The sequence below is a fragment of the Apium graveolens genome, chromosome 3, assembly GCF_009905375.1.
Source record: "Apium graveolens cultivar Ventura chromosome 3, ASM990537v1, whole genome shotgun sequence".
Taxonomy (NCBI): Eukaryota; Viridiplantae; Streptophyta; class Magnoliopsida; order Apiales; family Apiaceae; genus Apium; species Apium graveolens.
Window position 1 is genome coordinate 12,663,822 of NC_133649.1, and position 22,574 is coordinate 12,686,395.

Below are 22,574 nucleotides of genomic sequence, written 5' to 3' on the forward strand. Positions count from 1 at the left end.
TAGAGGGTGCCGCTTGTGTTAGTGTAAATCAACGGCTGGAAAGGTTGGAGGGCCTAGTTCGCATTGAACGATGGGCAAGGTTAGAGAGTCGTACAAGAAACAAATTTTCACTTTAAGAAGCTTGTAGTGTCCATTAAGGTTAATGTTCTTCATGTCTTAATGCAGGTCTGAAGAAAGACCTGATATGCTCACAGATGAAACTGAACAATGGCTCTGAAGGTTGGAGAACATCACATCTGAAACTCAACAACGGCTCACAAGGTTGGAGAACATAATTCTCCGACAAAATATGTCAAGGTCTGAAAAAATAGATGTGGAGAAGTATGTGTCCCCTGATATGGATGATGATGAACCAACAATACGAGCTATCATGAAAAGTTTGCAAGTTGGTGCTCATGTTCATTCAGACGTGTTATATTTTTACGTGAGGTAGTATATATATTTTTTCTTTTCTTTGAATTAGCTATTTCAAATAGTCATATTTTCACCAATTCTTTGTTTATTTTTGGTTAGGCATTTGTAGAAGACAATGTCTTCTCTAGGAGCTTTAAAAATTTCAATTCAAAACACGTACTCTTACAAAAAATTGGAATATCAATTTGAGACGGCGCGTGACCTAACTTTAGCGAATAAGCTTAATTTCAATCAGCACTCCTATATTCTTTTCCCAGTTCACAAAGAGTAAGTTTCTCAAACTAATGTAATTGTAACTAGTAGCTTCAATGTTATTTAAAAAAAATAAAATTATACAGGGATCATTATATCTTGACGATAGTTTGCTTCCCAGACGAGGAAGCAAACTCAAGTCTGTTCGTGCTCCATTTGGATTCTTACAACTATCACTTGAGTAGTAGGATTTTGGAGACAATCGAATGGTAAAAATTTATAAAATTTAAGTAAGCCGCACGAAGCGCGGATGAGTCGCCTAGTTTTTGATATAATTTTCAAGTTTTAATTAATGAAGGTTTCTGAAAAGATTATGGGCAAAGACGAATAAACCGTTTTCAGAAATACCAAATGTCATCACAAGAAAAGTTGAGGTGAAATCTCTTTGGTAGTGCCTTTCAAATGGATTTTATGTGTTTCTTTCCTGTTTTCGATGGCATGTTTTTTCTACATCTTAACTGTCATATTTATTCTATGATTCCCCTTAGGTTCCGCAACAAGGAAATACATTTGATTGTGCTTTTTTTGTGTTACATATGATCAAGCTCTTTTGTGAACAAGCACCGATAAGTTTTAAAATGGAAAATTTGAATATGGTACTTTTTTCGCTCTTTCTTAGTTAATCTCTCCATCTCTCTATCTATATATCTACTATCTATCTATCTATCTATCTAACTAACTTTCTATCTATCTATCTATCTCATATTACATCTTTGCATCTGATTCAGTTTACCGAGAACTGGTTTGACCCAAAAGATGCATCTGCATTGAGGGAAGACATTTGGCCTATAATGTGTGAAGAGTTGGAGAGTAATGTTATTCTTTTTATTTATTTTTTTGTCATTATTATCTTGTTTTATATAATGTCAAAAACTAACTTCGTATACACTATTCCTATCAGGTCATTTTGGAAGGCCTATATCGAGGAAGCTGCATGATGAGATTCAGAATTCACCTCCTCTTATGTAGTCACCAGTTTCCCCAGTTTGGGAGAGGCAAAACAGTCCGAAGGCGCCTCCTAGTTTGTCCTCGGTTCCGAAGAAGGAAAACACTTCTGAAGCATCTGCAAGGGAAGACATAGAGTTGGAGCATGGTGACATTCATGATTGACGTCTTAGGCAGTCCCCAGTTTCGGAGAAGGAAAACAATCCTGCATCACAAAAAAAAATTCTTCGAAGCACAATAATAATCGCGCGTAAAAATCTCAGGAAAAGGAAAGAAGTAAACTATAATAAGAGAGGTCTTGTAAAGAAAGCATTTTCACCTCAGTAGGCATGATGCGAGGAGTGCAGAGGCAGAGGCCAGAAGGAGTGCAGAGGCAGAGGCCAGAAAAAGTTTCTTCAATTCTACACTTGTTAATTGACTACTATGTAAAACAATCTTAAGATAAAAAAGAATTTATTAGGTATTGAATACTGTGAGCAATCCCTGTTACCAGAACATCACCATTTTCTATGTTATTGTTTGCAATTTCATACACTTTGCTTGCAATAATAATGTCATAATCTTTGTGTTCAGTTTATCAAAATATGATCAAATTTTTGTAGTTCTTTTTTTGTTACTAAATTCAAATTTTTGTAATTCAGTTTCTAGCAATGATATATCATGCATATATCTGTTCATAACTCATTTCTAGCTTGTACCCTAAATAAGAGTATAAATATATATTATTCAATTTTCTTTCCATTTAAGGAAGAAACTTGCCTATGGAAACTTGCCTGAAACAGGTTTTCAATTAGGAAGCACTTAAACCTGTTCCTGGAACAGGTTTTCATTTAGAAAGCACTTAAACCTGTTCTTGGAATAGGTTTTCATTTAGAAAGCACTTATTATGTACTGATTAGAAACTCTTATTATGTTCTTGATGATTTTTCCTCCTTGTATAAACACGAAGCTCTGTACTCCGTTCCTTGTTAATTATCAGTGTTAGAAAATAAGATTGAAAAATCCATGTGACATCTTCAAGCAGTAGAAAGAGGAAAATTACACAAGATAACCATGCAGAATCAACCAAGTAAATGTCATGAATCTATAGTTTAAACCTGCTCATAATATTGCAAACGTAAACAAGATCAATAAGCATCTCAACATTAAACATAACTATTTCTATTTATATTTATTAATTGTAGGTGTAGCATTATACCATGTTGAGCATCTCTTCAACAATGTTCAGTTCTCACTAATTGATGCAGATGGTTACCACTTTTTGTATGACTTGAACAAGAAAGTGACAAAAAAAATTCCAGATTCTCTGTATCTTGAACCTTATGAAATTTTCAAGTATACGAAAAGCTTGTTTTCACTCGAAGGATTCGAACAAATCAAGTGGGTTGCTTCATCTTGAACCTTAGTTCGCTCTTTTGTCTCTTATTGTTACTTGGGGGGTAATTTGTCCACCTCACCACTTGAGTTATTATAGGAGATAAATCATTAATAAAATTCGTGTTATTTATATTACTTCTCTACACACACAGACACCTTACACATATACACATGTGACAGTAGAAACTATTCACACAAGTTAAAGACACCGCGAATCAAATTTAAAAAGTCAAATAAATATGTTATATTTAGCTTGCTAGTGATGCAGAAGCCAAAGCAAACAGGAAACAAAAGAAATGAAAAAAAAGTAAAATGGAATAGCTAGACCATAACATACATGCCCTAACTGACAACAACAAATAAAACTACACTCTGATTAAGTCTTCACTAAGATCATTACATCTGCAAAGTTCCAAGTATTGCAGATTTCAAGCCTTCTTCATTTGTCGGTCCATCAACATACCTTCAACTTCACTCTGATTGAGATACTTGAGTCACATTCGCGTGCTTCCTATATCAGAAAAAAATGATCTAATTAATAACAAAAGACATAGCAGCTCTAGAAAGATGTGTGGCAATAAATTTACTTCACTACCAAAAAAAGAAAAGAAACATATTTACATGATTTACCATTCCTCATATCCTTCCTTGAGTAAATGAACCCTCTGAGTATCATCATAGGCTAGAAATATTTCAACTTATGTGTTATATTTTGACATATGTAACGAAGCCCATGTGTACTCTTCCGGTAACACTTTATCTTGCAGTTGCATTAGTTTATCAACATACATAGAATCAAGGGTTGAACGATTATAGGTGTGCGTATGGTGTGCATATATGTGATAGCCAGACCCATACTCACCGACCCCATAATTTGCATACGACAACGTTGAGGATGATGTCAGAACCGTCCTTACTGCAAGGGGGATGGAACGACAATATGTATGGCAAAATTTACCTACATCATCCCTTTGGTTCCTATGGAAGACATCTCTTATTAGTTCTTTCAACTTTTCCGTGTGCGTCGACAATTCCTTCACAAGCACGTGCACAAATAAATAGATGAGTATCATAATTCATACGATACACAACACGAAAATTGAAATTCCAAACCTCAAATTTACCTCTCTAACATGCTTATCATAATAATGACCCACAAGTTTTTTACATCATCTACTGACATTGATATCCGCAAGGATGAGCACATTCAAAAAAATGAGTTCAATCATTTGCAAGAAATCTAAGGTCAAGAACTATAAACTCACCCCTGTATCAGAGTTATTTAAAATTAAATTCCACAATTCATCATGTTCCCATCCTAGCTAACGATTATCATACGGTTTTTCGTAAAAACATGCAACATGCAAATTATAAAAAATCGCATAAAGTCCACAAGAATTCACGACCTTCACTATATCAACATCATCAGGTAACCTTGCTCGTTTTGGACTCCTATCAGATGGGGAAGCCTACAAAACATACACGAAACTAATTACATTTCAAAGAAAACCATCTAAAATTATAAATGGGAATTACATTCAAAATCAACCATCTAAACTATTAAACTGGGAACCAAGTTCCCATTTGCTTAATAAATTGAAATTGAAATTGAAATGATACAAGCATCCACCAGAACATCCACCAGATATACACAATAAAACAATACTATGAATGGTGATATATGGACTACCAATAAAACAACGGATTCATTATATCAAAAGTTTGACATGTAACACTCAATACTATAACTCAAGGTATAATGCAAATTACTAATATTCAAAGAATCATAAAATTTTCCTAGTGTCCTAATAAGTTATAGTAACAATTAATCTGGTAGTATTGTGAACATCTTTCTTAGATAACTATGAAAAAAGAAGCTTTAAATGGAACAACAAGACTAATCAATACCAAAACTCCTATATAAGCAATTGACACCTGGGAGCTAAAAAGGTCTACTTTATACTGTTAATTACCCAGTCTTCGGGTTAGCAACTACTCACAGTCTAATTTTTTCCCAGTAATTCCCATTACTATCACATTGCAGTCCATCCAATCCTATCTTTCACCATTTACTTAAGTGGGGAATGTACATAACGATTGAGTAGGTGTACTCATGAACGAACTAGAAGAGTAGTAACGACTAGGTGGAATAGAGGGGAACAAAGTCAACCACATGCTAGGTCTGTGATGAAGATGATAAACATTTTTATTGTCACACCTAATAATATACAATGCTTTTATAAAATGAGCACCAAACCGAACCTCCAACTTATGTTTTAGCCTCATGTCAAGTGAGGACACTTTCTTTCATTGTTTTAACTTCAAATTTCTCCCCCTCACTCTCTCCTATCTCTTTCTCTTTCAGCAAATGTCACATGTACAATTACAAGATCAAGATTTTTATTACAACTACATTATCTTGGGTGCATTAAATTAATAGTGCACATTCTAAATTATGACAACAGTATGAAGCAAATGTTTTCCCCTGATGAATAATTAAAATTCAAAATGCATAAGGCGAACGACGAACTTTCCCTGCACATTCTGATCTAAAGACTAATATGATAGTATTGAGTTATACCCTATCATTCTACAAAAATATTCATAATTCATGTACCTGCCAGTTTTTCTAGTGCTGGCATCTTAGGGCTGCTTGTTCAGTTCCACTAGACCATAACAAAGTTTTAATATGAAAGCACATTGTTATCTTATTTATTTTTAATTCTCTAATATTTATTTTCATTAGCGATGTTCTCAATTTGTCAACTGCGAATTTTATGCTTGTCAGGTGCTTCTCTCATCACACCTACCTCAATGATCTTCCAAATATTTCATTAATTAGTCTCAGATTAACATACGGACTACCAAAAGAACGCCACCATTATTCAGCTAATTCCAGTTTCTATAATGCTAATTCTCTACATGCACAAGGTCCAACAAACACTCACCGGAACCTCACAATATTAGCAAAATAGACGTAATCAATTATCACAATGCACACCTATACATATAATTATATCAGGCAGAACAAATTCAAAATCATAATAATAATCATGTATAGAATCATAAAAGGTCCAAACAACAATGCAACAGTAGGATTCAAACATTCAGCATTATGACAATGTTTGAACAACTTAAAGAATGAAGAAACATTCAACATATACACAAATTACAAGAACATGATATAAATTACAAGAATTACAAGCATTACAAGCAAATGCAACAAGAATTTCAATTACAAGCAAGAATTACAAGAAAATAGGAATTACCGTCGGGTGTGAATCTGCCGTGCTCCGAAACTCTTCCTCTCTTTTTCTCTTTCGAAGAATTCGGTTGGACATTATAAATATGAAGTAAGCAGCAAATTCCCAAATTATAAAATCCCAAACACAACAGGGGAGCATGAAGTACATCACCGGAACAAGAAATACAACACGGGAGTATGAAAGACAACGAGGGAGCATGAAAGAGAACTAAGGAGCATGAAACACAACAAAGGAGCATGAAATACATTACGGGAGCATGAAATACAATACGGGAGCATAAAATAAAACAAGGGAGCATGAAATACATGACGGGAGCATGAAATAAAACAAGAGAGCATGAAACAGATATGGGAGCATGAAATACAAAGAGGGAGCATGAAACAGAACTAGGGAGCATGAAACACAACCGGGGAGCATGAAAAACAACAGGGGAGCATGAAATACAACTAGGGAGCATGAAACAGAACTAGGGAGCATGAAATATAAAAGGGGAGCATGAAATACAACAAGGGAGCATGAAAGACAACGAGGGAGCATGAAAGACAACGAGGGAGCATGAAAGAGAACTAGGGAGCATGAAAGAGAACTGGGGAGCATGAAATACAACAAGGGAGCATGAAATACAACAAGGGACATGAAATACATCACGGGAGCATGAAATACAATACAGGAGCATTAAATAAAACAAGGGAGCATGAAATACATGACGGGAGCATGAAATAAAACAAGAGAGCATGAAACATATATGGGAGCATGAAATACAAAGAGGGATCATGAAACAGAACTAGGGAGTATGAAACACAACCAGGGAGCATGAAAAACAACAGGGGAGCATGAAGTACAATAAGGGAGCATGAAATACAACATGGGAGCATGAAATACAATTAGGGAGCATGAAACATAACTAGGGAGCATGAAATACAAAAGGGGAGCATGAAATACAACAAGAGAGCATGAAATACATCAAAGGAGCATGAAATACAAATGGGGAGCATGAAATACAATAAGGGAGCATGAAATACATCAAAGGAGCATGAAATACATCATGGAAGCATGAAATACAACAAGGGAGCATGATATACATTACTGGAACATGAAATACAAAAGTAGAGCATGAAATACAATAAGGGAGCATGAAATACATCAAAGGAGCATGAAAAAAACTTGGGAGCATAAAATACAACAAGGGAGTATGAAATACATCCCGTGATGTATTTCATGCTCCAGTAATGTATTTCATGCAATACAATACGGGAGCATGAAATACATCACGTGAACATGACATACAATACGGGAGCATGAAATAAAACAAGGGAGCATGAAATACATGACGGGAGCATGAAATAAAACAAGAGAGCATGAAACATATATGGGAACATGAAATACAAAGAGGGAGCATGAAGCAGAACTAGGGAGCATGAAACACAACCAGGGAGCATGAAAAACAACAGGGAAGCATGAAATATAACAAGGGAGCATGAAATACAACATGAGAGCATGAAATACAACTAGGGAGCATGAAAAAGAACTAGGGATCATGAAATACAAAAGGGGAGCATGAAATACAACAAGGGAGCATGAAATACATCAAAGGAGCATGAAATACATCACAGGAGCATGAAATACAACAAGGGAGCATGAAATACATTATTGGAACATATAATACATCACGAGAGCATGAAATACAACGAGGGAGCATGAAATACATCACGGGAGCATGAAAAACAACGAGTGAGCATGAAGTACATTACTGGAGCATGAAATACAAAAGTGGAGCATGAAATACAACAAGGGAGCATGAAATAATCAAAGGAGCATGAAATAAAACAAGAGATCATGAAACAGATATGGGAGCATGAAACAAAACTAGGGAGCATGAAACACAACCAGGGAGCATGAAAAACAACAGGGGAGCCTCTCCCAAGCGTACATTTATCGTCCATCACTTGCACATCTACTTGCCATTTCCTACATCCAAGCTTCAAGACAATGTGCTTCATTTCTTTCCATTTATTATATTATTTCTGAAGTTCCTTTTTCAATTCCTGTCCAAAAATTTAAGGAAGATTATCACATTATAGGAGTTATATATGTGCATATATGTATAAATATAATATAGACTATATGTTTCTAAAGTCATTACCAGAGTTTGTATTTCCTCCAACTTGCCAGCTCCATTCACCTCAGTCATGAATCCCTCGGGATTATGTTCAATAGCATCGTACATAGCACAAGCGATATACCTTTCGGTACTGTCGTGGTCACTACCATATACAAACTCATCTAAATTCTGGTTCTTATACTTATAAGTTGTAAAAAACTCCAATGGATCAATTTCTTGAGAAGTAATCGCACTAGCCATATGATTGAAAATGCAGACTCCAAAACCCAAAATACTCAAATAGAACAACATAGTACATTTTTAGACCATTAAATCTAAAAAAATTAGATAAACCACATACTTTCTTCCTATTCTTATAATACGTCATTCCATACTATATTATTACAGTTGAGGTGTACATGTTTGTCAAGTTGCTGACCAAACCTCTCGATGAAATAAGACGGAATTCTCTGCATATACAGATATATTTACTACATTAACCCCAAAAGGCATATATTTAAACAATATACTTTATTAGACTGGAATTAAATAATACTCTGACTTACAAATGCACCATCTTTTTTTTTTCACATTTGCACAAAGGAATCTGCATATCGCTTTCTCTACTATTCCTACAAATTAACATAATACTGACAAATTCAAAAATTACAGACTTTCTTTAAAAAATTTAATAATTAAAATATGATGCAATTTTACCCGTCTCATTTTCATCCGTCAATTTAGAATATGGCATTTTCATTTGCCGCAATTTAAAAAAAATTAGTTCATATACGATTATACAAACTTTCTAAAGAATTCATCTTTTTATAAAATCATAAACATTATAATCAACAATAAATTATGATCTTTTCAAGAGGTCATATGATCAAAGATAAGTGCTCCATGTATAATCGCCAAGCAAATATAAAACTATAATCTCTATTGAACAATGCATTTTACATTTAAAATATTGTGGATTTCAGAAAAGTATATTTTGTACAATATAGCATGCATAATGCGGATGATACATGTACAAAGACAAAGACATATATTATACTTAATTCATATTTCATAAAGAATTTAATCCAAGTTTTGTGCTTATACATAATGTCCAGATTTCTTACTCTGACTAAACTTTGCAATCATGAATTTAGTTCTTTAGTATCAAACATTCAGGTGAGCATATTATACAATAAATAATATGAAAGTCTCCAAATCAATGAAGAACAACACAAAATAAGATGATGATCAACACAAAACACTCCTAAACTTGAAAGATAAACCTTAACTAATAATCAGTCATGAAACAACAAATAAACAAGATAAAATAAGGAAGAAACAAGGTAGACTTACCTCCATTATCGCCAAACGTTGATATGGATGAAATGTGTGTTTAATACATGTTTTCAACGGAGTCTGTTAGTTATGCCAAATCCAACTCCTTTATGCCCAAATCGAGTCAGTGGGTGGACTTTATTATGTCCAATATTTAATTAAATTGTGATGTTATATCTATAGAGTATATAAAAAATAAGCATAAAAGGATATTTCTGAATCTATTTTGGTTTTAACAAATTTTTAAAAATATTTTATTTATGTTTTACAAATTCAATTTCTCAATTCTTATATTTGAACATCATTTTTTCCGAATCGTACCATCAACTTTATTTTTCATATATTCACAAACAATTTTTTTTAAGTTGTATCTTATATATATATATATATAATCCTATATTACTTTAAAGTTATATTATTAATATTAAAAATATTCAAATTCATCAAAAAAACTTACGGTAAAACGTACAAATTTATTGATCTTTATATTTTTTAAAGGAAATAACACGTATAGATTTACGTTATAAAATTACATACTGGGAAAAAATTAAAAATAAAGAAATATGGAGCCGCCTAGTGCGGGCAAAAAGTTCCCGTTACACACAACACACAATCAGGCGACCAGGAAAATCTTATCCGCTTTGGCAACAAACATAGCAATGACAGCTTCTGTGATTCAATACATTCCCAGGATTCCACGCGCTGTACTATCACTAAGGTATCAAGTATATAAATCACGCTTTTAGTTCATAATTGTGTTAATATCGCAAGTACTTATCAAGCTTTTGATATAACATAATGTCATACGTTCAATTGTAAACATGATGCTCTGTTTTTATGATTGGTTTATCAAGCATGCTTAAGGAACAAGTTGAACATAGTGTGTCCACTGTAAAGTATTAATACATGATTACAGGCATGAAGCCTAATTTAGCAACTCATTAATCTATCCGACACATCCAATTTTCAAGTCAAATGGCTTTCGAGTGAGGGGGCGTATACAGGCCATATTAGTTGTCCATTGAAGCCTATATAATTAATTAGCTGCATCAGTCTAGGCCGACTATGATAAATTTATCTATTTTAGCTGTTGCTGCTGCTGCTGCTGCTGTTCCTAGGTCAATTCCTATACGGACATTTTGCTCCGTTTGTTATCATTATCGCTATTAATTTTTAATTAACAAGAAATTACTAAGCTGTAAGTTTTACACTTAGCCAGGTCTATTGAAAATGGACGATTGAAGATGGTCACAACTATGAACTTGAATGATCAGTCTCCTCGCCTAGTTAAAAAAGTTCCAAGAAGGTTGCTTCTGCAGTTCGTTGGATTTAGTCATGTCTCACTAAATGTATATCCTCTTCTTGCTTTGCAAAAGCCAGAGATGAAAGAACCTGATGTGATTCGGTAAATGTTATATGCATGTATCCAGTCTGTTCTTAGCTTAGAAGTTGGAGCTTACTTTATTAAACTGTCACCATACATGTTGATACATCTAATGCTAGTTTTTTTTTTAATTTTGATTTGAAGCATCCAGTACTCGGAAGCTTGTCAGTGGAGTCAGGATTCAAGGTAACTAACTTTTTCTTTTGATACTATCACACAAGAGGGCTTTAACACATGCACATATTTTACAAGTTAACAGTTGAGATTTAGTCTACCTGATAAAATTTGACTGATACCTTTTAAGTTGTCTTCAGATAATTATGATATGAACACAATGCGAGTAGTTTAAATACTTTAAAGTTGGCGAATTGATCAGGATTGTATATATATTCATGTTTCTAGATTGTTAAATTGCTTCTGAAAGTGTTATGACAGTCTCTAAAAAAGATCAACATTCAGCTGGAAACATTTACATTAGTCCAAAATATGTTGTGAGAATATGGTAGTAGATAGAGACAATCACCAACAATGTTATTTGATTATTAATTTGTAAAACTATCTGACTTTTTTGTGGATTGTGTTTCAGATATTGTTGAAGGAGAAGGACCAGAAGCTCGTGAAGGAAATAACGTTGAATTTAACTATGTGTGTCGGCGCTCAAATGGTTATTTTGTTCATAGGTATTTTACCCTTTATTTTGGTTGTACATAATTTTGCTGCAATAAATTGATTTGTGATTTCTTGAATTAGTCCATCGATAGCAGTTTGAGTTGTGATAGTCTTAGCAATTAGCATTCCTGGTCTTCATATGAATTCTCATAATAGCGGCCTAGACTCGGTTGAAAATCTCCAACATGGATATGTGTCCAAATGTCGGATTTGACAATATATTATTATCTTATTTTGCATGTTTTTAGTCAAAAAGAACTTTCAAGTGTCATAATTATGTCCAAGTGTTGAGCGTCAAATTTGGATTTTATATACAGTATATATTTGTAGTTGTTTTCAAGAAGGTCATATTACAATCCAGAATTGTATCAAGGTTTGTATGTTGTTTGCAGTACAGTAGATCAGTTCAGTGGAGAAAGCACTCCAGTTGTACTTCCACTAGATGATAACGAGGTGAACCCTGTTTTCATGTTTAATGCTCGAGTGTAGTATGACTATTTACTTGATCTATTTGAAGATCACAATGGAACACGTTGAATTGGTAGTGGTTCTCTATTATGCACTTAACATTTTTCTTCTTCACCTGGAACTGGAAAATTGATAAATTATTTTGTACAAAATGGATGGGGGAGGGAGCAAGTAACTAGCTATACTACTCCCTATATTTATAGTGAGAATCAAGAGTTTGAATTATTTCTCAAATTATTAGTAGTTTTTGTTGCCAAATTCATGTCTACGATCAAATGAATTACATCGGTTCTGAGCTTTGAAACATAAAAAATATGAATAGAAAGTTTAAATGAGACTCTCTTCTAGCAAAGGAGGAGAGGGGGGACAATTTGCTCACTCCTTTTCTTTTTGTTCTTCCCTGCCTTTAAAAGTTAAAATTAATAGAAGAGAGAAACTATTGCCAAGAGAGGCCTGGGACCGCTATTCTAAAATGTATGTAGGCTCAACTAAAGTGTAAAGAAAAGAGTTCTAGTTCTTCTGATTAAGTATAGAAAAATTTAGTCTCATTTTTGAGGACATACATATAGGATATTTGAATAAAAACATTATCTTTAATAGGGAAAGATATAGTTTTTTTCTTTGCTGCCCCTTGGAAGGTTTTTGTAAGTGATGCCATTTTATTTTTACAGATTATAGAGGGTCTGAAGGAGGTATTGGTCGGTATGAAAGTTGGAGGTATTCTATTCATCGTTACACTGATACAATAATGTACTACAGCCCCTACTTATTTTCAGCACTTAATGATGTAAGCAATATTACTTTCTGTTCAGGAAAAAGAAGAGCACTAATACCCCCTTCACTAGGATATATCAATGAAAACTTGCAGCCAATTCCTAATGAGGTTTGCCATCTTTTTTGTCTTGCTGGATTTATATTCTAGTATAAGTTTAACCTTCTCTTCATCTCTCTATGGCTCAACTGGTTTATTCAAGTTATTTTATGCCATCTATGGCAGCCACACTTCGTCACTATAGTAATAATACAAAACAATTTCATATAGCATCCAAAAAAACTTGATTGGCAAAAAAGAACATTTTAAAGCCAATTTCTACAGATTTTGTTAACCAATTTTATTGGAAACTAAGAATCTGGGACTGATATATGGTTGCTTATGGAGAGCGAGGGAGATGAGGATGAGAGCAAGTTAGGGCTTAAATCAATAGGAAAAAATATAATAGAAACAACTTACCTCATCCGATCAACCTAATTATCCTTGAGTTGATCTCCCTTGCCGCCTTCAAGATATTGATTATACTTGTTTCAACAAAGAACTTTGAATGTATATACAGTGAATCCGTGACTTTTATGCTCGTATTATGTTGTTGATTGCAGTTTGGCCCCCGACGTAGCCTTTTGTCCCATGCAAATGAGCCATTGATATTCGAAGTGCAGCTTCTGAAAGTTCTGTAGTCACTTAATCCTGAAAGTTCTGTAGTAACTTGTTACAACCTATCATATTTTTCCTTCGCAAATGGGTGTATATTATTTACCTTCAACACTGCACTTCTGTTAATTTCATTGGTTTGGGTTGTGTACAGTTAAAATAACTATTGTCTTTTTAATTTTATGAACTTATGTTTTTAGCCAAGTCGAGTTTATGAACTTCTGGTTACAAGAATTTTGTCTACTGTATTTAACTATTTATACTTTTCGAAGAGAACAATGTGCAGCAGCTGCCCCTGTGATTAGAATAGAGTTGATAATGAATGTAATTCTTGGCCGTTGGCACTAACAATTAGGTTTTCAGTAATGTAGCCACCACTGCCACCTTGTTGGTTTTCTTTTCCTCTGTTGCTTAAATATAGAAAGATTCAAAATACAACTCATTGTCTCTGCACTAATGGCTATCATCTTTTTAATTGCTCTTTAATAAGCAGCAAAAGATTCAAGCAAAATTTTATACGAATTGTCTGTTAAAAGTACAAAGTAAAACTGGTGCATAAAATGTTATTTATTCCAATTTACTTTAACAAATACTATACCATTTGGATTTTAGATTTTCTTCTTGCAAAGTTAAACTTTTGTTAAAAGGTTTATTAAGTAGCACTAGTAAAAATGTTAAATTTAGTTCTTAATATTTTTTGTTAAGTACATACTTATCTAATTTTGACGAGTATAAATTTTTTTTGATGTTAATACAGCTAAGTACAATTGGATAATTCAATGATTTAAAATTTATCATATGTTTAATTATTTAGTTCGTCTATTTGTTTTTTGATTGAGTTTTTTTCATGTTATTAATAAAATCTGCTATAAATTTGACAAAAAAAAATTATCATATGTCCTCTAAGATCCTTAGGCACTAGCTCATCCCGGGAATTTCTTAACAAGAAATTTGTAAAAAAAAACCGCTGTGTAGTCGTATGCACTTTTCTCTTTAAAAAATACTTAAGTTGTAAGCTATCATAAAACTATTTTTTTTTTCAAAAGGTAAAATAACAAACTAGTATAGTTCTGGGAAGTCATCAACTATTCTACTGTGTTTCCCATTTTAAATCGAAAAAAGAAAATGCAAAGCTGGTTTGCAAAATTGAGCTCCGACGATGGGGGTTCAGGACAAGAACTACAGCGTCAATCGACGCCGTCTTTGCTATCCGATTGGAACTCCTACGCTTCATCTCAAGAGACCAGCAGTAGCTCCACCATCGCCGGATTCGATCTCGAATCTGCCGTTTCTTACGCCAACGACAGCGTTTCCGGCACTTTCAACGTGTTAGTATCCTTCACTCTAATCATTAATTATATTCTCTAATTCACTTTGTAAAATTCTAGTACAATTTGTTAGGTTTTGTGATTGTTTTATATCATCTGTTAAACGAACATTATTTGAAGTGTATTAGATAATTTTAAAGTGATGTTAGACAGGAATTAAGTATTAATGTACAACTACTTGGCTATCTCGACTCGATGCAGCTCACTTGTAAAATCTTAGATTGTGATTATTATTCTACGAAACTCAAATGATAAACTTTAGGCTTCATGATTGCTTGACAATTCATACTTAGTTAACATAGACGATAGATTTACTTAATAGACCTACATGAATATCAGATCTTACATTAAAATAGTTCGAAATAGTTATTGGATTGGAACTGGGACAATGCTACCAAAGTTTGTGGAACTAGACTAACAAGATTTTTGTTGTAAATTGTTTCCTTCAATGTATATTATTTGACTTTGGTACTTCAGTTGAACTCAACGAGCTTGTTTGCTTGCAATTTTAATTCTCTTGTTTTAAGGTTCGGATGGTGAAATTAGCTAATGTACTAGTCAGATAACGGTTCCCCAAGTATCTTTGGGGATCACACTAGCAACCTCAAGTACAGATCCATCTTCTCACATGTAGATTATGTTAGTATTGCTCTATAAGTGTTAGTGCAGAAAAAAAGAGAGGAGGGGTTATTATTGAGGGAAATCCACTTAACAATTGGATTAACATTTTTCTTGTCTGTTTAGGCGTTTATCTATTATGCAATTTGGACTCGTCCATAAAAGTTCTGATATATTTAGGGCTTTTGTTTGTGCATTATCCCTGAATCTTGGTCCTATATATGTTTCAGGGTTACAAAAGGAGTGAGAGACTTGCCCGGGAATCTTCAGTCTGCCACTAGTAACATTCCTTCAGGAAAATTTCTCATGTATTTTGGCCTCCTTTTAGCCACTGGAGTGTTCTTTATCTTCATGGCATTTACTTTATTTTTGCCAGTCATAGTTTTGGTACCCCAAAAATTTGCACTCTGTTTTACGCTTGGATGTGGATTTATTATTGGTGCATTCTTTGCTCTTAAAGGTCCGAAGAATCAGTTTCTACACATGTCATCGAAAGAGGTACGGAGTTCTGGCAAACTATAATTTTAATTACTTATCTACATGTCTCTCATTTTTCATTGTATTCACTTTTTTCCCAGAGACTCCCTTTCACATTAGGATTCATAGGCTCTATGATTGGCACCATTTATGTGTCCATGGTGCTTCATAGCTACATCCTTTCTGTATTCTTCTCAGTTCTGCAGGTATGAACATCTGCCATTTTTCCACGATTTTGAAGCTCTTTGGTTCGTAGAGTCTGTTATAATGAAAGTCTTATTTGTTTTGTGTTTTCATTTAATTTAGTTTCTCAAAAACTAACAAGTTTATAAAAGAACACTTGGTAAATTATATTTCATCAGTTTATACAATAAGAGACACTGATGATCTCTTAAAAAACAGCATCTAACCATGTCAAAAGAAAATTAATAAATATTAAAAGTTGCAAATCTGGAGTCTTATATGTAAGGTGCTGTCTTCTCGTCTTATAGTTGCTTGTAGAGTTCCTCGAATGTGTTGAAATATATTACTGTATGGCTTTTCATATATTTGAGCTTAATGATAATTCATTCTTATAGGTTCTTGCACTTGCATACTATGCTATCTCCTACTTTCCTGGTGGATCCGCTGGACTCAAGTTCCTCTCATCATCTCTGTTCTCTTCGGTGCTAAAATGCTTTGGCAGGTGACATTGGCAGCGTAACATCTTATGTTAGCTTCAATTGTAGTTGTTGGGATAAGAGAACTTACACCCGATTTTTACCTTTTTATGTTATTCTTGGTGCCGAAGTTAGTGATTCATGAGTATGTTGCGCGATTGAAATTTCTAGAGTTCCGCAAATTGGAAAACTGAATGTAAATTTAGTTGAGAACTAAGCAAGTTGGAAGAAAATGTCTTGCCAGACTTCCAGAGAGATGTGAATAACAATTAAACCGGTAATTTTCACACGAAATTATTATGAAATGACATTTAGAAATTAAAAACTTGATTGAGATTGTGAAATTTATTGTTTCGTGTTGTGCTTGGGTATATGAATATATTCCGTGTTTGTGTTTTTATAAGTTGTTTACCAAGACCTTAGACCTCAAGAGTGAACAACTTAGTTTCCTATACCAGCAAAACCATTGTTTTCTGCACTTCATAATAAAAAAAGGGAGGAACTAGATACGTCATACTTGACTAATACAGCTTCTTAACAGGAAGTCGATTCTAACCCTGTGTTACCCAAGCCAGTGGTAGGGAGCTGAAGAACGTTACTATTTTCTAGTGAAGTAAAACTGTAATCATACGGGGAAGATATTAAACAAATGATTGTGTCAATAATAGCATGACAGCAGAACTTGTAGTACTGTAACAACAATATCTGAAAAGGAAAATCAAAAGTACGTAAAGGCAAATTCAACTTTGATCCAAAATTTCAAATTTGGGGCATATTATCCCAAATTTTCCTCCAATAGTGACAAATTTGGATCACTTGGTTTAATATAAAATAATGGTTTTGTTATTTGTAGTTTATGAGATTTTAAATTAATTTTTTATTTTTTAATTATATAATTAATAAGAGAATATAATTAAAAAGAGAATATAATTAATAGTTAACAAAATTTATTCTTAAACTAAAACTTAAAACAATGAGATAACATAATTTTACTAAAATGTAAATAAAAGTACAATGCAGAGTAAGAAGTGTGATGCAGAAGTTGAGACTATTCTGATCGATGAAAATACTTGATTCCAATAATTCCTGGACCTCTTTAGAAAAATAAAAAATAAAGAGGCACATATTGCACTTAGAAATGCATTAATTGAGCATTTGTGGGAAGAATATACTAATTCGGAAAATTAGTGTGTATCAATAATATTTTGTATTTTTCAATTATTGTAATGAATGTGTTTTTCGTAAATTAAGTGAACAATTTTAATATTTTTATGTGTATTAAACTTTTTTGATTTAATTAATTTATGAAATGTTATATAAATTGTTAATAATGATTAAACGATAAATTTAAGATAAAATTGTTTAATATGATATTTATATATTATTATATTTAAAAAGTAATTTGAATCAAATATTTGGATCACACTGTTGGGGTTGGTCAGAAATTTGGATCAATATTTAGATTAATTGATGATCCAAATTTGAATTTTTGTATCACAACCGTTGAATATGGCCTTATTTGTTGACCAACCGTTTAAGTTATTTTTCAATTTTTTTCTCCTGAATATTTTTGAAATGGTAAAAAAGCACTTTTTCATGTTCGAGTTTAAATTTTATTTAGTACATCTATTTTCCAAATCTGAGTTTTCCTTTTCCTTGTTAAGATACAACCCAACTTCAAAAAGAACCCAGCCCAATCTAAACCCTAATCGTGGAGTAATCCTAAACGTGAAGCGTAAAATGATCCTATATATAAATAAAACCACGGCACGTTGATAAGATACACATACAACAGACACATAGATCTGAAATCGCAAAAAGTCAAACCCTAGTCTTCTTTCCTTTTTTCAGCAGCTCGAATCTGAAGCGCTAGCGGTGTAATTGATTTATGTTAAAATCGAAAGTAAGATTGTGAGATCTTTCAGCTCACATATCTCTTTAGGAAAGTGTAACCAATCATATGCCCTGATTACTCCTTTCCCAAAGAGATTTTTGAGCCGAAGGATTTTGTGATGCTCCTTTTAATTTATTTTAGGTTGCCTTTTATTTTTGCCCAGTATTAAGAATTTACGATATTTATATATTATCAATGTTAGATTTATGTTTAGAATATTGAATTTGGTAGATTTGTAAATTCCTCTGTACATTCTCATTGCATTGCGATACACTTATATTCTGTCGATTTTTTAAGTAATAGGAGTATATATAGTCTAATTGGAGGCACTCTTTTGTTTCCGTGTTACCAGTTACCTATGTTTTGAATGTCTCAATAGCATGTTAAAATCAAATGTTATGGGATTTAGGGGATGCAGGATTAAAGTCTAATTTGCGAGATCTTTCAGCTCACATATCTCTGTAGGAAAGTGTAACCAAACATTTATCCTGATTATACATTTCCCAGAGAGATTTTTGAGCTGAAAGATTGTGCGAGGCTGCTTTTAATTTTTGCAGCAGCGTCTACAATCGCAATAGGAATACTAATTTTATATTTGTTTATTATCGGGTGATGTTTAAAAATACCCATTTTTGAGGTGTAATGGCTGAAAATACCCATTTTCAAAACACATGGCTGAAAATACCATTTTGGATACGCATTTTGTAATTGGGTAAGTGTAATACGCATTTCAAAATTGGGTATCTAAGAAAATTACTAAAGATACGCATTTGTAGTTTGGGTATTACCATTGAGATAAGCATTTGTCAAATGCGTATCTTAAAAAAATAAAATAAAAAATAAATTGGATACCCATTTGACAAATGCGTATTTAGTACAAAACACGATACCCAAATGAAAAATGCGTATCCAAAACGGTATTTTCAGTCATCCACTTCCAGAATGGGTATTTTCAGCCATTTGCACCAAAAAATTGTTATTTTTAACATTCTTTCTTTATTATCATTATTAGATATAAATAGTTTATTAGAGACGAGTTTAGCGTTATTTGAGCTGAAAGCTTGCTTTTGAGGTTGTTTTTGATTTTCCGGGGTAATAGTAATAAGTATTTATTATCAGTGTTAGTCTGTTATATTTAAGCTTAGAATTTAGTCCTGTTACAGTGCTATGTATATTCATCTCAATGCTTGAATCTGGTAAAATTATAAATTCCTCTATACATTCTCATTGCATTCTGGTACAGTGTAACAGTTATCTTCTGTTGATTTCTAAGTAATTGGAGTATATGTGTAATACATGGCACTCTTTACCCCGTGCTTCTTTTTCTCCGTGTTACCAGTTACATATGTTTCAATAGCATGTTAAAATCGAATGTTATTGGGATTAGAGGATTATAGAATTAAATCCTACTAATTTGTGAGATCTTTCAGCTCTCTGTGTAGGAAAGTGTAACCAAACATTAATCCAGATATATATTTGAGCCGAAAGATTCTGAGCCTGCCTTTAGTTATAGCGGTAGGAGCAGCGAGTTAAATTGCAAGGACTCATTTGGAGTAGATGATATCCTTGCGGTAACAATATTAGTTATTATAATTTTTACTTATTTATCATCAATCTTAGATAAACGTAATTAGATTTTGAATTTAGTCCTGCTATGTATTTTTAATGTCATCTTAATGTTTGAATTTTGTGATATGTCAATATCGTGCATGTAAATTCTTCTGTACAATCTTACTGCATTGTGATTCACTGTATCAGCTATCTTCTGTTTAGTAATAAATGTCTAATTTTGTATCCTATTTCTAACATCCTCGAGTATATTGTTTATAGAGTTTATATTTGAAGTTTTTTTTATTTGATTCTTCGCTTTAAAATTATGTTTATCAACATGTTTCAGTACTTTTTGGGTTTATAGTAATATTTTATTAATGTGTTATTACTTTAGTTTTCTGACTCAAAATAAACCATCGAGCACGAGATGATTTTTGAATATTTGCGGTTTATCCCTTTGTGTTATGTAATCGCGGAGAACTGAAAGTTGATACACTTAATCTAGTTTATTCTCTTAGCTACTGATTTTGTGGTATCTGCTTGTTTTCTTTCTGGTTTCCTACAGTTTCAACAGCCATCTATAATTTTTGTTGAAGTTCCAAGTTTTTTTTTTGAAATTAGTAATGTCGTTCACTAGTTGTAAAATTGTTAGTATTATATTCCCTTTGTATTGTTATGTAAATCACGGAGAACTGAAAGTTGATACACTTAATCTAGTTTATTCTCTTAGCTAATGAATTTGTGGTATCTGGTTGTTTTCTTTCTGGTTTCCTACAGTTTCAACAGCCATCTATATTTTTTGTCGAAGTTCTAAGTTTTTTTTTTGAAATTAGTAATGTCGTTCACTAGTTGTAGAATTGTTAGTATTATATTCTCTGTTATCTATTTATTTATACATGACAATCAATTTTCTTATACCACGATTAGTAAGTTTTTGGGTTCTTAAATTTCTATACAGAATTATCTAGCTGTTAAGGTGTTTCTGTCCTCTGTATCAAAGTAAGGGTATCCAGAAACTTGTAACAGTTAGAGATAGAATTTTCTACAGACTACAGAGTTGCTTGCAGTATTTATTTACCAGATAGCCTCTATTTACTGTATCACTTTCAGATATGTAAATTTAGTAAGTAACAATAAAGTCAAATTTTCAGAATTTTTTTCTCAATTTATAATATTTGGTGTGCTTTTTAAAAAATGTCCGTTGCAAAAATTTAAAATCCAGTGTTTGTACCAATATAGATTATGAGAACATATTACAATGTACTATGTCTATTGAGTATCAGTTTATTTATTTTATTCCGTCATTGACTCTTTAATGCCATTTATTTTCTGATATTAGCCCAGGAAAATAACAAGTTTGTCGGGTTTTTTCCGGGATTCTATCGTAATAATTCATTTAGATGCTTTTGCAAGTTCGCCTATCTGTCATTCATTTCTGATTTCTGGCTGGTAATTAAAACACTTCGCAAGGTTATTATCTTCATATATATATAGAGAAGTTTTTATAAATGTAAATGTAAATATAAATGATGCTTGTGATAAACATAAAATAAAAAGATTTATATATCTGTCTGTGTTGCTATTAGCTGAAATTTTAACTTTCTACGAGCATGAGCGACTCAAAGAAAGGCGTGCTGACATGGAAATTAACTAGCCAATGTTGTTTCAAAGCTTTTCCGCTACTAGTCTTAGAGTTTCATGTCCATTGAACATTTGTTACATGTTCAATTTTTGGAAGTGTTAAATTAATTTTCCTGTTGGTATTATGCCTTTTCCAATGTTTTCTTAAGATTTAGAAAGCTTGTTGACGGATTAAATAATCAACTCTTTCGCCCCCCTGGCACTGCTTGCCTGCCTCACACTCACTCAAAGGTGGATCTAGTAGAGAACACGGTTCGGGGCGGTTTTTAATAAAAGCAAAACCGAAACCGCGTGTCTTCGGTTTTTGAAATTGAAAATCAAAACCGCAACCGAAATTATCGGTTCGATTTTTATCAATCCGACTTCGGTTATAAAACCATCTCAAAAATTAATAAAATAAAGATGAATAAAAGAATTTTTAAGCAAACAAAATAAGTTCATTCTGAGACAATAATACAAAATTTTCATTTGAAAAAACTGGATCGAAAAAATTGCACGGTAACAATATATTTAGAATGACACGGTAACAATATATTTAAAATGAGATATCGGGCATAGCAAACCTAGCGTTAAACCTAGCGTTAAACCTAGCGTTACACCTAGCGTTCTGTTTGACAAAGAGGAGAGGCAGAAAAGAATCTATATATTATTATAAATTGCTAAATAATCTTTTCCTAAGATTTGTTATACATATTTTGACTCGGATATAATTTTTAACTTTAATTTGACCTGGTGGACTATTCATTTTTAGGTTTGGTATCCATATTAG

General features: G+C 32.8%; 3 protein-coding genes across 3 annotated transcripts; all 3 read left to right on the plus strand.

The window, feature by feature from the left end:
- Positions 1 to 289: 289 nt before the first annotated feature.
- LOC141713895 (ubiquitin-like-specific protease 1C) lies at positions 290 to 1,635 on the plus strand. The gene is made up of 5 exons (XM_074517460.1): positions 290 to 429; positions 965 to 1,040; positions 1,155 to 1,262; positions 1,395 to 1,476; positions 1,568 to 1,635. The coding sequence occupies exons 1-5, from the start codon at positions 290 to 292 to the stop codon at positions 1,633 to 1,635; spliced, it is 474 nt and encodes a 157-aa protein (XP_074373561.1).
- An 8,607-nt stretch (positions 1,636 to 10,242) lies between these two features.
- Positions 10,243 to 13,841, plus strand: LOC141711717 (peptidyl-prolyl cis-trans isomerase FKBP16-1, chloroplastic). The gene is made up of 8 exons (XM_074514366.1): positions 10,243 to 10,408; positions 10,910 to 11,095; positions 11,226 to 11,260; positions 11,661 to 11,754; positions 12,136 to 12,196; positions 12,883 to 12,928; positions 13,024 to 13,094; positions 13,586 to 13,841. The coding sequence occupies exons 1-8, from the start codon at positions 10,254 to 10,256 to the stop codon at positions 13,661 to 13,663; spliced, it is 726 nt and encodes a 241-aa protein (XP_074370467.1). The 5' UTR covers positions 10,243 to 10,253; the 3' UTR covers positions 13,664 to 13,841.
- Positions 13,842 to 14,691: 850 nt separating this feature from the next.
- LOC141711718 (protein transport protein sft2-like) lies at positions 14,692 to 17,044 on the plus strand. Its single transcript, XM_074514368.1, has 4 exons — positions 14,692 to 14,965; positions 15,814 to 16,081; positions 16,162 to 16,266; positions 16,639 to 17,044. Exons 1-4 carry the CDS (start codon positions 14,763 to 14,765, stop codon positions 16,747 to 16,749), a joined length of 687 nt encoding a protein of 228 aa, XP_074370469.1. The 5' UTR covers positions 14,692 to 14,762; the 3' UTR covers positions 16,750 to 17,044.
- Positions 17,045 to 22,574: the final 5,530 nt, after the last annotated feature.

Excerpts from the sequence above, each read along its gene's own strand:
- LOC141713895 (XM_074517460.1), top strand. The coding sequence starts at position 290 with ATGTCAAGGTCTGAAAAAATAGATGTGGAGAAGTATGTGTCCCCTGAT. Across the intron at positions 430-964 it reads GTGTTATATTTTTACGTGAG|GTTTCTGAAAAGATTATGGG; the intron begins GTAGTATATATA and ends TAATTAATGAAG. Across the intron at positions 1,477-1,567 it reads AATGTGTGAAGAGTTGGAGA|GTCATTTTGGAAGGCCTATA; the intron begins GTAATGTTATTC and ends TATTCCTATCAG.
- LOC141711717 (XM_074514366.1), top strand. The coding sequence starts at position 10,254 with ATGGAGCCGCCTAGTGCGGGCAAAAAGTTCCCGTTACACACAACACAC. Across the intron at positions 11,261-11,660 it reads CAGTGGAGTCAGGATTCAAG|ATATTGTTGAAGGAGAAGGA; the intron begins GTAACTAACTTT and ends ATTGTGTTTCAG. Across the intron at positions 12,929-13,023 it reads GGTCGGTATGAAAGTTGGAG|GAAAAAGAAGAGCACTAATA; the intron begins GTATTCTATTCA and ends CTTTCTGTTCAG.
- LOC141711718 (XM_074514368.1), top strand. The coding sequence starts at position 14,763 with ATGCAAAGCTGGTTTGCAAAATTGAGCTCCGACGATGGGGGTTCAGGA. Across the intron at positions 16,082-16,161 it reads TACACATGTCATCGAAAGAG|AGACTCCCTTTCACATTAGG; the intron begins GTACGGAGTTCT and ends CTTTTTTCCCAG. Across the intron at positions 16,267-16,638 it reads TATTCTTCTCAGTTCTGCAG|GTTCTTGCACTTGCATACTA; the intron begins GTATGAACATCT and ends TCATTCTTATAG.